Genomic DNA, 14,907 nt, shown 5'->3' with positions numbered 1-14,907 from the left:
GAGGCTTAGGTGAGGCAAGGGAGTGCTTGTCAGGACACAGAGCAGCTGAAGCTACCCCAGCCCTGCTGGGACAGGTCCATGGCATTCCATCAGGGATGCAGGAGGGGCTCACGAGGCCTCAGCCCCTTCTGTGAAGCTGTAGGTAGTTACTGGTTGCCGGGGGAGGGAGAGTCCTATTTTTCAGTGGTAAATTGCCCTTGTTTAACTAAGTAACTCCCACTTGTGCAGACAACCGTTAATTAAATACAGTGGTCCCCAAAGATGGGAAAGTAGGAGGGGGCCTGTTGGGAAGAAGGGGTTCAATTTGAGGGAGAGGGAGGAGGACAAGAGGGGACCATGGGAGGTCTGATCAAAGCATATCATATATGTATGGAATTGTGAAAGAATGAATAAATTAAAAACGAAACCCAAGTGTTCTAAAACCTACAAACTCCTATGAATGCAACCATATTCTAAAACGTGCCAGGCAGACACTGAAAACATACTGGTGGTGTTCTGTTATTTAAAAGAAAACATAATTTGCTAGGCATATCCTGCCACTTCTTGTCACTCTGTAAATGCCTATTGAGGGCCTACTGTGCACACGATTTGGAGCTGGGTGTTCACAAAGGCAGAAAGGGAGGAAAGGAGCACAGAGAATAACTGTGCTAAGAGCAAGTCTGGGACAGGACAAGGACGTTTGTGATGACCACTTCGGGGATTCAGGGCTGCTAAGTCTTCCTTGTTTTGTACAATTTTGTAGATTATGTATAGTGAGCAATTTTTTTAAAACAAAGTTATTAGTGGGCTGACAAGATGGCTCAGAGAGTAAAAGCACTTGCCACCAAGCCCAATGACCAGAGTTCAATACCCCACGTTACAAGGAGAGAATTCCTCTGATCTTCACATGAATCCTATGATGTGTATTTGCCCCTCCCCTGAGATAGAGACATGAATAAATATAGTAGTTTTTTAAAGTTATTATCAGAACAGTTGCTGTATACCTATAATCCCATCACTTAAGTCAGCCTGAGCCACGAGGTGAGTTCAAAGCCAGCCTGAGCTACATAGCCAGACTCTGTCTCAAACACCATAGGAGGGCCGTAGGTTAGTGGTAGACTATTTGCTTTCCATGGGAAAGATCCTGGGTTTGTTTCCTCAGCATCAACGGAAGTAAAAAGCTATGAAATGGAAACCTAGCGTAACACACACAGGTTAGCAGATAGCCATTCATTCATTTCCGGTGACCCCAGGGCTTACTGCTTGTTTCCTAGGGGAACCCAGGAGACTTCAGCAAAGAGATCGTAGGGAGATACAGGGATCAGTATGGCTCCTCCAGCCTTGAGAATATCTAGAAGTTACTGGAAAGTAGCGTGGCCCATTCTCTCATTTAGGCCTGCAGATGTACCATATGCTCAGTCCATAGCTCTGAGGATAGGCCCAAAGACACCGAGGACCACCACCTGGTTACCAAGCTTTCCTACCAATGGACCTTTCCAGGTAGACTTTTGGTATCCTCATGCGGAGGCCCCTCCCCCTCCCCAAAGGACAGCCTGTCACAGTCCCTGTGGCATCAGCAGTCACTGTCCTCTTGCCTTTAGGCTTGCCACTCTTTTAACCTTCAGTTGTACAGTGAAGGGAGCAGGCAGAAAAGGGGCCTTTTATAACCAAATTATCTTTGTGCATTCATCTGCCATTATGTTAATGCATGGCGAAGCCCGGCAGATGGTCCAAAGTCAATTACGCTGGTGTTAAAAGGGAGAAATTGACCTTTTCAGGACTCACTTGGATTCCCAAGCAGAGTTTGCAAACTCAAGCTCCAGGCCTGGTATGGGGGCAGAGGCACAGAGGGCTTCAGAAGAAAGAGAACATCGTCGGGTGACAGCCCCAGGGACTCCAGCCTATCATGGGCTGCCTTTCATACCTGCACATCCTTTCAAAGAGGCCAGCGTAGCCATCACAGTTGGTCTTCTGGGTCCTTAGGATGTCAGTGGGTTTGAAGGCTTGGCGGTCCTTTTCCTGGGCGGCCTCAACATCATACTCTGGGGGACAGAGGAAGGGGCTGTGAGCACGCAGAGCTCCCAGGTGACTGAGGCTGGCTCAGGGAGGAAGGGAAAGCCACAGAGCCCACAACGTGGCCTCCATCCTCAGCTGCACTCAGGAGGAAACAGTGGCATGAATGCAAACAGAAGCCCAGCCTAGCCAGACATGGACCTGTCACCTTTTGTGTAGGTGACAAAAGGGAGATTGGGGCCAAAGCAGGGAGAACCACCTGGGCTTCATGGTGAAGACCTTTAATCTTAACATTCAGAAGGCAGAGATGGGCAGAGCTCTGTGAGTTCAAGGCTAGCCTGGTCTACATGGAGAGTTTCAGGCTAGTCAGGGCTACATAATGAGATCTTGTCCAGGGTGGGGGTGGGGTGGGGAAGCTGATGGTAAGGGTAGGAGGTAGCCTTTCTCAGGTTCAGACCTTGTGTAGGTGAGTACATTTTCTAAGCTCTACCTGGAAGACAAAAGAGCCTGGGGGAATCATGGTGGAAGGGAACTCTGGCTGTTCTTCATGGCAAAGGACCAAGGGTCCATCCCACTACCTGCTGGGTCACCATCTCCCCATTTGCAGGCCTCAGCAAGGGGAGCAGGCCCTTGATAGCACCCTCTGTGGCTTGCCAGGACCTGGTGAGATTCCCAAGTCTGTCCTACGGAAAGCAGGAGACAGCTGCTCAGGCCTAGGTCCCCGAGATGGCTCTGAAAACCCCTGGAGTAGGTGGAAGCCAGTGGCCGAGGACACCGGGAGGCAGGGAGGTGAGCACTGCCCTTCCTGGCGCTGTTTTAGGACCTTCTGGTGTTGTTACTGCTCTTCAAACAGCTGTGCTCTCCTCAGCCTGTGGCCACCCTTCTTGGAGATGGCCTGTCCTAGGATCTCATCTCTGTAGAGCAGGCACACTAAGAATCTAGGACCCAAGGAAGGCAGCTTTGGGGTGAAGGACTAGGTCTAGAGGGTGGCTTTTACTTTCCTTGGTTAGTTTTTGATTACTTCCGGCACTAGGGAACACTTCTTGACCTAACTCATTCCTCCAACTGATGATGGGGCACCAGAAGCCAGAGTCTGAGAGAAGAGGCATCCAGGGCTCCCAGTGCTGCCCCCTGGTGGTGTACCTATGTGGTGGCAGATCCAGATCCAGATGGCTCGGACCCTTTCCAGATCGCTGTGGGCTTCCTGGATCAAGTCACTCACCAGCTCGTCCAGGCCACTCTTGACTGTCACCTGTGAGCAGAAAGAGCAGTCTGCACTGGGACCTGGGGAGCATGGGAGTCTAACACTGCCACTTATAGCAGGAAGCTGGGGCAGGGCCCAGGAGGCCAGAGGCTGTCTGGGGGTAAATAGCACAGACATGGGGGAGTTGGACAGGGCTAGCCAGTTGAATCTCAGGCCCTAGAGCCACCTCAGCCTTTCTCTGTGCATCTGGGGCCAGCCAGGTAGGCATCTGGGTAGCTGTGGCAGCCAGTGGTCATGGTTAATATCTACTAAAACACATCTATGCTGGCTAGTTTTATGTCAACTTGACACAAGCTAGCATCATGTGGGAAGGGGAACACTTGATTGAGAAAATAGCCCTACCAGATGGGCCTGCGGACAGGCTGGTGGTGCATTTTCTTAACGGATGATTGAGGTGGGAGGACCCAGCTTTCTGTGGGCAGTACCACCTCTGGGCTGGTGCTCCTGGTTCTACAAGAAAGCAGGCTGAGCAAGCTATGGGGAGAAGCAGGTGAGCAGTGTTCTCCATGGCCTCCTTCTAGGCTTCCTGCCCCGATGTCCCAGGATGATGGACTACAGGTTTTAAGATGAAACAAACCCTTTCACCCCAAGGTGCATTTGGTCATGGTGTTTATCACAGCAATGTAAAAGTAACCAAGACACCACCTATGTATTTAATACAAGCCTTGGGCTTCCTGTTCCTCACTCACACTGCTGTGGTTTAAAGTGAAATGTCTTCCATAGGCTTATGTAGCCAAACACTTGGTCCCCAGATGGTGTTATTATTTTAGGAGGTCTCAACTTTTAGGAGGCAGAGGCTTGCTGGAGGAAGTAGGTCACTAGAGGCAGACCTTGAGGTTTTATAGCCAGTTCCATTTCCTGCCTGTTTTCTTCCTGCCTGGGGTTGCAATGTGTCTAGCCCTCTGATGCTTGCACTGCCGATGCCCTCCCTGCCATGATGGACTGTAACTCCTCAAGCTGTGAGCCCAGGCAAATCCTTCCTCCATTAACTTGACTCTTGTCAGCTGATCACAGCCATAAGGAAGTGACAAATGTACGCTGTGAAAGGACAGTCATAGACCAGCCATCTGACTTATGCAGGACATGTTCAAGAGGGGCCTGGAGGTAGGTTTGTTATCCTGACCAGGTCACCTTTGGGGTCCTTAGCTAGGGGGCCAGTTCTCCTACCTGTGAGGCAGAGGCATCAAGTTTCTCAAAGTGCTGCAGGTCCAGGGGCATGGATTTCAAGCTGGACCTGTCCCAGGGGTAAGCTGGAAAGACAGGGAAACCAGGTCAGCAGGGAACCCACTGAGAAAGGTTGTGAGCCCAAGCCTTATGATCACTCGGAAGATCTGTGGCTGTTTAACCTTTCCTAGTTCAAGAGCTGTACCTTCTAGAAGGGTTCCTTTGGACAAAGTGGTTTGGGAACTGTGATGACCCCTACTGTCATCCTGGAGATCCACAAGGAACTTGAGTATTCTGAAGACCCTGAAGACTAAGCACTAAAGACCTTGGCTATCACAACTGTGCTCAGACAACTGCTGATGGAATTTCTCTCTCTCTCTTCCCCTCCCTCCCTCCCTCCTCCTCTCCATCTCTCCCTCCCTGCTCTCTCTCTCTTTCTGATATTTAGTTTTTAAAAACTTTCTGTAAGAAGTATTCAAGCAGTGTTGCTGGACCCTGGCATTCACAATCAGGGAGGGTCCCATGGCCATGTGCTGGGTGTAAGATACCTCAAGGCATGCTGGGTATAAGAAAGTCTGGCAAGGCTGGCTCCCTGTATGAGATCAGATTTTGAATCAGGCCACCAGAGTAGAAAGGAAGAGAGAAACTAGACATTGATGTTGGTTTATGGCCAGCATCTACCTAGGTTTGCCCACGGGGCACAGGAGAGCCCCAGGCAGTGCTGGGAGGCAGATCTGGGGCTCAGGATCTGGCATCATCCAGACTCATGTTTACCATGGAGTTGGAGCTGGAATATCTTAATGCATAACTATGAACCCAGCTAGTGTGGTCCAAAGGCAGCCATACTTCAGTCACTCCCAGCAGAAGGGGATAACTGGTCAGCTCCTTCTGAGTGTCCCACTTCTCAGAGTTCTCATCAGAAAGACTTCCATCACTGTCCAACAACAGCCCCAGAGTGACAAGTGGGAATCAAGTGGACTTTCACACCATACAGGCTTCCATTCAGTTTAGCTCTTCCTTGCCCATGTTTAGGATGACATTTCTTTCTAAAAATGAGGTTAAAAAATCCATTTTATTAGTTCCTCCTTTCCTGGTTCCATTTTTACAATATTTGATATTTTATATTCAAAATACCCTTGCTGATTCATGCCTCATTAAATCTACCTTCTGAGCAGATTATGTAAGATTCAAATAGGAAAATAGGATTTTGTATGAAGACATTTAAAACACCAGAAGCACTAATTAACTTATTCTGATTTTAAAGCAAAATAGGCAGATGTGCATGGAGCCATCATCAGCATCTGGCCTACCAAAGGGGAAACTGAGGCCCAGAGGAGACAAATTAGAGGAAAAAGCAGGATTCCAATCCAGGCCACCTACCCCCTCCTACCACACCTTTCAGTGTTCTACTCTCTGTCTTAACCTGCTATTCACATGCTCCCCATCTTATGGACATTTGATACCCTATCTTATTCACTTATTTGCAGTGACAGTGGGGATTGAACCCAGAATCTTGCACATGATAGGTAAGCTTTCTACCACTGAGCTGCAGTCCAAGTCCTCCATCTAAGGGTAACATTTCTTCTTCTTCTTCTTCTTCTTCTTCTTCTTCTTCTTCTTCTTCTTCTTCTTCTTCTTCTTCTTCTTCTTCTTCTTCTTCTTCTTCTTCTTCTTCTTCTCCTCCTCCTCCTCCTCCTCCTTCTCCTCCTCCTCTTCCTTCTCCTCTTCCTCCTCCTCCTCCTCCTCTTCCTCTTCTTCTTCCTCCTCCTCCTCCTTCGTCTTGAGACAGGGTCTCTGGTTCAGGCTTGTTATCTCTATGTAGTAGAGATGACCTTGAACTTCTCATCTTCCTTCCTCCACCTCCAAGTGCTATTACAGGAGTATGTCAGCATATCAGTCGATCTAGTTCTGAGGACTGCTAGGTAGGGACTCTACCAATTAAGCTACATTTCTAGATCCAAATTATCATCACCCTGAATTCTGATTTTAGTGTCTCTTGTAGTGAACCGCTATGTAATCAGAGTGTTAACTTTTAGCATTGGGATGATATCTGACAGTACAGCTTTTCCTTCTATACTTGTGTCCATGGCAGACATTCCTAGTCAATCATGACACTCTCTTTCCCAAATTCACAGATGGTTTCAGACACATGATGTCCCAGTAAGCCAGTACCAGTTGGAGACTGGACCATGAGACCAACTCACTGCTTTCTCAGGAGGCCCCAGAGAAGGCCTGGGACTTACCATGGGCATCTTTCCCTCCAGGCTGCCGAGGTCTCGTGTTTCCATTTTTATCACCTTGTAAACCTGGAATATCCCAAAGGTTAGAGATACTTCAGAAGGAACAGAAACGCAAGCACTGATGGTTCTCTAGGCAGCAGTCCTGGCTGCTCAAACCCTTCATGATTTCCCTCACATTCCCATCCCTACCCACCATCACTCTGTGGCTAGAGCTTCCATAAGGACCACTGGGGCGGAGGAGAGATTGGAACAGGGACTGAATGACAGGTAAGAGATCCATGGTCTTTGAGCTGAGCCAGATGGTCTTTGATGTCAATGCTTTATAACCTTCATCAGGCCCACATGGACCTGTGGTTCAGTGGTCCACCCCTTCTCACTACTGCCATCTTGGAAGATAGCTGCAGACACTGAGATTATAGACCAGCTCCTTCCAGATCACCCAAGACAAGAGCTGACTATGGATAGGAATGATAATAGAGGCACAGAAGGCCATGGGTATGGACTTCAGGGCCCAGGAGGTCACGTATCCCTCAGAAGAAGTGGCCTGATGCTGTGAATTCTGGGAAGTTAAAATGGAATGGTAGGCAACTGGAGAGCCCTGGGAAAGCAGCAAAAGGAGCTTTTGCCACTAGTTCCAAGCCAGGTCAGGAAGACGAAGTCTCTAATGAAACCATGTGAGGTTGGGGGTGGGCTCGCCAAGGCAGGTGGCTTCTGCCCTTAGAAGCCAATTAAGGCTGTAAATTTAAGAACTGAAAGTTGAGAAGGTGCTTGCCATTCCCAGAAATAAGTTCTTTTTTTTTCTTTCTTGGAAACCTCCCCCTCCCCCATCTTCAGATGACATGACAGGGTTCAGAGTAGCTAACACTTACTGGGGACTTAGAATAATCCTGCAAGAGAGATTTACCGATTTTCTTCCTTTTCTATATGAAAAGAATAATCCAAAAGAAGGTTAAGTGAAACCATACCATGGACTCTGGAGCTGTTCTACATTGCCTTCCTGAGTGCCTGACTGCTGGGGTCTGCAAGCACAGCCATGGAGGGTTTAGGCTCATTGAGGGGTCATGGGAGGGACTTGAGCATGGCTGCTCTTGCAGCCTCCCCTCCTTTGCCTGCTTTCCTCACGAGACCCCCATCAGCCCAAGAGGCAGGGTAGAGGCAGAGCAGGGATGGAGGGCCATCGTGTTCCTGCCTGCCTACATATACTGACAACTGCTACACACTGTAGCTGGTCAGAGGCTTCAGACTTGGACCTGGGTTTTTAATCTCTTGGCTAGGTAACTTTCTTGGACAGTCAAGTCTCCTTTCCGAGCCTCACTGTGCTGGCTTGCAAAACTTGGGATGAATACTGACATATGCATCAAGGTCACAAGGCTGAGGCATGGGAAGTACTTAGTGCCTGCCATGATTTGGGCAGCCCACAGACAGCGTATTAAAACACTGGTAGCCACAGTCTCGGGAGGGAATGCACCATTAGTTGCTTGCTACATCACCCAGGCCTCATTACAGAGACACAGAACAGCAGGATCTGGGTGCTGTGCTGACAGTGAAATGCCCCCATAGACTTATGCGTTTGGACACCTGACCCCCAAGATTTCACTTTTGGAAGGATGAAAAGCTTTCATCAGGTGTTGCCTCTCTGGAGGGAGTAGGTAACTGGTGGGCAGGTCTTGAGTCTCTATAGCCTAGTTCTAGTTCCTGTCTGCCTTCTGCTTCCTGTTTGACCACCATGGCAGGCAGTAAGGAGTCCAGCTGCACACTCCTGCCATCATGGAGCTTCCTGCTGCCAGGCCTTCTCTGTCACGGTGGACTGTGTCTCCTGAAACCACGAACCCTAATCGATCCTTCCTCCCTCAAGCTGCTTCTCGTCAGGTGGTCACAGCAATAAGAAGAGGAACCAAAGCCATGGGTGTGGAGAGCACAGTCGTGCTTCTGCCTTTCCCCAGGCTCTAGGCTCAAACCCCTCTTTGAATTGTCTCAGAAGATGTCCTGGCTGGAATCTGACTCCCCCACTCTCCCTGCCAGCCCTCTACTGAGCTGCCCTCTACACATACGTACGTTTTGCCAAAGAGAACTTCTTGAGTAGCTGGGGCATGGTGTCTTGGGGGTGGATTTCCACGGTCAGCTGAGTACCTGAAAAGGGGGAGGTGATATCTTCAGCCGAATGCTGCCAGGAAGGACACACCAGTCATGACAGATGTCCAAGCAGAACACACTCCATTTCAGATCTTTCTGTTGACTATGCAGCTGATATGTGTTTTTCAGAATAACTCAAACAAGGAACGCACACATTCTCTACCCTCCTAGTGCGGCTGTCACCTGAAATGGAATACTTGGGTAAAAGACTTGCAGACCCTGGGAAGGCTGCTGTGGGGGTGGTAATGATCAGGGCGTGTGCTGGTTTGAAAGAAAATGGCCCCCAAAGGGAGTGACACTATGTTGGTGTGGCCTTGTTGGAGGAAGTGTGTTACTGTGGAGGTGGGTTTTGAGGTGAGGTCTCCTTCTCAAGCCTTGCCCAGTGAGACCATCCACTTCCTGTTGCCAACTCAGCTCCTTCTCCTCCACCATGCGTGTCTGCATGTGCCTTGCTTCCCATCACGATGATAACGGACTAAACCCCTGAACTGTAACCCCAGTTAAATGCTCTCCTTTATGAGCGTCTCTGTCTCCCTCCCTCCTTTCCTCCCTCTCCCCTTCTGTCCCTCCCTCCCTTCCTCTCCATCTCTCCTGCTGTTTGTTCCTAGACACAGATATAAAAAGTATAGAAAAAAAGGTCATCTTGCACCATGTCTGAACTGTCCATCAACACAAGTGAAAAAAACCAAAGCTCCAGATTTTTGGCTGGAGGCATAGGAAGTGGTGATGAAGGCAGACTGCGGGGTGTAATTCCCTAAAGTTACAGAGAAGCTCCCACGGTCACCTCTGAGCTGTACATCATAGGCTCACCCTATGCACCATACCATAGCCTGAGTACTAAATGCTGGGGAAGACCAATGTCTTACTCTGCACTGGTCATTGCACTGCACATGCTGGCAGACAGGCCTTGCAAAGACCACTGCATGACACATGAGGGCAGGGAGGTCCTGCAAGGCCACCGCATGGCACACACAGACAGACGGCCCAAAGGCCACCACTTAAAACTACTCAGCAGAACACCCAGGAAGATCTCAATTGGAGAAAGAAAAGATACTAACCAATGTCAGTCCCGTGACAACCCACATTTGACTCAAAGACGTTAAAATGACACAACAGCCGTGCTCTGCAAAGTCAGGGCAAACCATTTTGAAATAAATGGAAAGACACAAAACTAAGCAAAGAAACGGAAGATGTAAAGAACCAAGTGAAGATTTTCACACTGAAATAGAAGATGGGTTACAGCGTTCTCTGTGACAAAGGTAAGAGCCAGAGAACAGTACTCAGGGTCCAGTACACAGGGTCCACGGGAAAGCCAACAGAACAGCACGTCAGGGACTGGAGGACCACAGCCAGAAGTCCCATTGTTCACGTCACTGACATCTCAATCGCGGACAGAAACATCCATATCGAAGAATAACAAGCTACCCAAATTTAACAAAAGACACACATGGATGGACTCAAGTTTAGTGTGTCCCAAACAGGGTAAGTGAGAGAAGATTCAGCCGGACATGATGTAATCATGGCACAGGAAGAAAAGCCCCGAAAGTGCTGAGGGTAAGTGATACATTACGTCTGGGATTGCTACAGTGTTTTCATCAGAAGCCGTGTCAGAGGCATACAGAATCTTTAAACAGTTCTGAAAGGAATTAACTGTCTCTGTCCAATAAAAATGCCATGTGAGACTGAAATAAAGACATTTTCAGACACAGTGAATCCAAGACAATTTGCTCAATAACAGACCCACTTAGAGTGAGGAAAATATCAGAGATAGAGAAGTGTTATAAGAGAGTGAAAAAAGTCAGCTTATCAAGATATGACAATGCTGACTATATATTCACCTGAATACAAAACTTTAAAACACATGAACTAAAACGCACAGAATTAGAAAGAAGAATGGACAAATATACACTATAGCCAGAGGTTTCAGAGCTCCTCTCTCAGTGTCAGAAGGGACGAATAAAACAAAATCAACCACTGTGGAGAAGTATTAAATAGGACCGTCTGAGGCTGGCATGGCCTCTGCGAGGCTGGGGAGATCATCACTCTGGCATGGCCTCTGCGAGGCTGGGGAGATCATCACTCTGGCATGGCCTCTGTGAGGCTGGAGAGAAGGTCACCCCCTGGTAGTGGAATACACACCATGTCACATGTTCACAGAGTATTCACTAAGACTCCCCGTGTGCAGTGGGTACCCCACAGTTCCCAAGTGCTTTGCTATGATAAACGGTGGTGAACATGAGGATGCAGGCACCCTTAACACTTTCAAATCAGTCCCTGCGAGTGAATTCTTCAACACTTATTGAAGAGAACAGGAAATCTGTAAGGCATTTATTTATTTGACCCCGACCGACTTTCCCATGCCCCCCCCCCGCCCCCATCATTCTTGCTGTGGTTGGTGGCAAAACCGCTCACACGTTGTCTTTTTCCCAATGAGAAGGGTTTTGTTTTAGCCCTTGAATGTGGGCAGACCTCAAGAGTTAGCATGGCCAATTAGCTTGTGCTAGAAGCTGTGCTACCATCCAGGGTTTGAGCTGAGCCCTGGGGAGGCTTTGCCATGCTTGTTTGCACTCTTGGCATCCCCGTCACAGCGCTGTGTGAGCACCAGACTGTGGGTAGAGACCGCAGGGAGCAGAGCAGGGCTGCTCAGGTGAGGTTATCTGAAACCAGCTGGTCTCTAGCCAGCCCACCAGCTGACAGCCAGCACATGCTCCAGCCCAGCCAAGAGCCCAGATCAGCTGAGGATGGCGTGGGCACTGATCGTCCAGCAGACCTGCAGGTCTGGAAGCTACCAGTGCCGCGAGCAGCTGAGCCCTGTGGCGGTGGATAACACAAACATGCCTGCTAAGCTCACTGGCACCTGCTTTCATAAATCCTTTAAATTTTTATTAATGAAGGGTACCTTATTGTTTTATATATTTAATTTTCAGTGTAGTGGGTTTTTAAAAAAATATTTTATTTCCTATTTGTGTTTTGTGTGCTGACTATATATACATGTATGTATATATACATATATGCACATATGTATATATACACATATATATTACTGATTTATTATGTTTCCCTCAATGATTTTGTAAGAAGGAGTTCCTTTTATTAATTCTTTGTTAAATATGTTGCCATTAGTTTCTTTTGTAGAAAAACAATATCAATTTTCTTAGGTACTATTAAAACGTGCTTTGCATGACAAAGAGACCAAAAATAGAATGTTCTCCCCAGACCAAAAGGCTTACCATTCATTTAAAATATTTAATTATCAATTAACCGATCAATTAGTTAATGTGTGTATCTGTGTGGGTATATGTGGATTGTATTATGTGAGTACATGCATATGTGTGTGTTTGTATGTGTGTACATGTACAAAGGCATTTATGCATATGTGTATAAAGGCCCAGACAGGACATCAGGTGTCCTCTATCTCTCTCCACCTATTTCTTTGATGCAGGGTCTCTTCATGAACCTGGGGCTTGTGTTTCATCTGGAAGGCAGCAAGTCCCAGAGAGCCTCTGGTCTCTGTCAGTTTTGGAGTTGGGTTGGAGGCATTTGAGAGATGCCTGGCTTGTCACATGGGTGCTGTGATCTGAACTCTAGTCCTCATGATTGTGGAGCAGGCGCTCTTAACCTCCAAGCCATCTCTCTGGCCCCACATTCACCTTTAAAGTGTTGTATCTAGCACATTCTCTGCCAGTGACCACCGGCCTTGTGATCTTATGATGAAGATACTGGGTATTTCAGAATTCAGGGCACGCGTCCATTCTGGTCAGAGGATGGGTGCCGTCGCCATCCACAGTGTATGGGCCTGGTCAATGTGGCTTCTTCACTTCCTCGTGCGACTCTTTCTGGAGTGTTTTCCAAAGTGATGTGTGGCCACAAGATGTCTTGGGAAGGATGAAGAGTGACATGCTCTCCGACACACTCTTTTGTGGGTTGTAACCCACAATGCTCTCAGCCCCCAGCAAACAGGTCTGTCTGACCAGTGTTATTGTTGTTTTCTGTTGTTGCTTGTTTTGTTTTTGTTTCCAAGTACAGTTTGGAGATTGCTGGACTGAAACGACCTCTGTAACCTTAAAGGGGCCATGTAACCTTATAGGTGAACAGCTCTTTAGCCTGGGGCTCAACAATGAACCTCTTCCTCTCATTTCTCTTAACTTAGATACATCCAGTTGCTCCCCATCCAGCCATGTTTCCTTGTTAAGAATGATTGGACTGAGAAAAAACCCACTGTTGTGGCCCTCCTGGGGCCTCATGTTCATGGAGGGAGGGGGCTGTAGTCCGGCAGCTTTCCTTCTGTCACCATCTGGGTCCCCTCTCTCCCCCTGCAGATCTTTGGTCTGTCTCCTGCCCAGGACCTGGCTGTCCCTAGGCTGTGCTGCTGAATGCTCTCACCCCCGTTCTGGAGTCATGTGACCCCCTCAGAGGTTGAGGACAGCATCAAGAGACATACCTGGATACCCCAGAAATGGCCTGGGGCTCTCACCCTGTGTCAAGACAGACAGCATTCACTAGAGAGGGAGACAGTGAACCGACCTCACTTTTAGATCAAATAAAACTCAGATTTTAATCAAGAGCATTAACCTGTCCCAGTGCTCATCATAGAGAAGCAAGGTCTAGGGCAAAATTCAAACCAGCTAAATCACAAGCAGATGCTAGTCACACTGACCTTGACCACCAAGCAACCGACCTTCACCACCATACAACTGACGAGATCCTTCCTGGGACTTTGGGTGGCCTGGCTGGCCTCCCTCAATGCACCCTTCCCCAGCAATTCATTTGCCATCCAAATAACCTCCTGGAACTGCAGCCTTGGGCATTTAGTAAAAGCATTTTAGGGATTATTTCTTGCTAGCCTGACAAAGTGGCCTCCAGACTGGCCCTTTTCTAAACTCTGCTGGCTCTCCTTCCTTTCTCTCTCAAAAGCAGAGATACATACAGGGTACCAAGTCTATGTGGGCACTGTCCTGGGTGTGTCATTTACCCAGTCAGGTGACATCTCCCACATGACACCTCTCCTAATGGCTCCAGGTTTTCATCAGTATGTGTCTAAAGGCTTAATTTACTCAGAATACCTAATGTGGGCATGGCAAGTGGGTTTTGTGTTGTTCATTAACTGATTGGAAGTGGTCGCCTGGAGCACTGATCAATGAACAAATACTGCCAGGCAAGCACGAGTGCATGGGTGTGAGTATACATGCACACGGGGGTAGACAGGTGTGTAGAGGAGTCCCAGGACTTGTGTTAGACACGAGACACCATTGTATCTTTCTGTACAGGCTGATACAAGTACATCTTGGACATACAGTCTTGGACATACTTTTCTGTAACACTTACAGTCAGAAAATCTTAGTTGCAGCATCTGTCATCTTAAAGGCACCCTCAAACTGACCATACACAGGGACATCTTAAGAGATGCATGCTGTATGCACTAAGGATGTCATAGCTATGCAAGCTCGGAACAAGTATGGTGAGTATAATTTCAAAACTGACTCCTCAGCCATAACCCTAGGGTCTAAAGTCACAGTGTCTCCTAGTAATATCTTTTCTGTCATCCAACTCAATGCCCACTGTAGAGCCATCTTCTGGAGCCCCTTTGTACTAAGATTCACATTTCCAAGGTGCTTTTTATCACCTGCTGTATACCACTGCACAGGTTGCTGAGGAAAAATTGAACCATTCCCAACCAGAGCCTTGCACTTCTTTCTGAGGTGGGTCAGGGAGGTTGTATTCAACCTACTAGAGAGGTCCCTGTCCTGTCTGGGAAGCCGTGTGGTACAGAAGTTATGCCCACTTGGCTTTGAGAGGTACACAGACATGTTCAACTACCTCGTCTAACTTGTTTTATCTAGTTGCATAACTTCGGGCAAGCAGTTTGGATGGTTCTGTGCCACAGTTTCTCCATTTTTCTATCCATACGGTGGATCTCATTTTTGGGAGATGGCAACTCTCCATGGAATGTGTCTGAGGGGAAGAAATGAGGAGCCATGAAAGTCAATGAGTTTCATAGCTGGCACACTCCTCATGTCCCACCTCTGGTCCATGCTATGCTGGATCTTCCAGGAAAGCTGTTGAGGGGCTGACAGCCTCTTTCCCTTTGGCCACAGCCACTCACTCTCCACAGCC

General features: G+C 48.1%; 1 protein-coding gene across 1 annotated transcript in view; it reads right to left on the bottom strand.

Annotated features, from left to right (window-relative positions):
• The window catches only part of Ky (kyphoscoliosis peptidase), a 38,420-nt gene that overhangs the window by 14,368 nt on the left and 9,145 nt on the right, over positions 1-14,907 (bottom strand). Inside the window, exons 4-8 of the mRNA XM_005072024.4 lie at positions 8,716-8,790; positions 6,664-6,726; positions 4,424-4,506; positions 3,136-3,244; positions 1,904-2,021 (exon numbers count right to left, since the gene is read on the bottom strand). Coding sequence (XP_005072081.3) covers positions 1,904-2,021; positions 3,136-3,244; positions 4,424-4,506; positions 6,664-6,726; positions 8,716-8,790 — 448 coding nt within the window. The remainder of the gene's footprint in view (positions 1-1,903; positions 2,022-3,135; positions 3,245-4,423; positions 4,507-6,663; positions 6,727-8,715; positions 8,791-14,907) is intronic.

This window comes from Mesocricetus auratus, unplaced genomic scaffold (genome assembly GCF_017639785.1).
Source record: "Mesocricetus auratus isolate SY011 unplaced genomic scaffold, BCM_Maur_2.0 Super-Scaffold_100691, whole genome shotgun sequence".
NCBI lineage: Eukaryota > Metazoa > Chordata > Mammalia > Rodentia > Cricetidae > Mesocricetus > Mesocricetus auratus.
The sequence above is the reverse complement of the archived record's forward strand: the minus strand, read 5'-3'. Positions and strand labels throughout refer to the sequence as shown.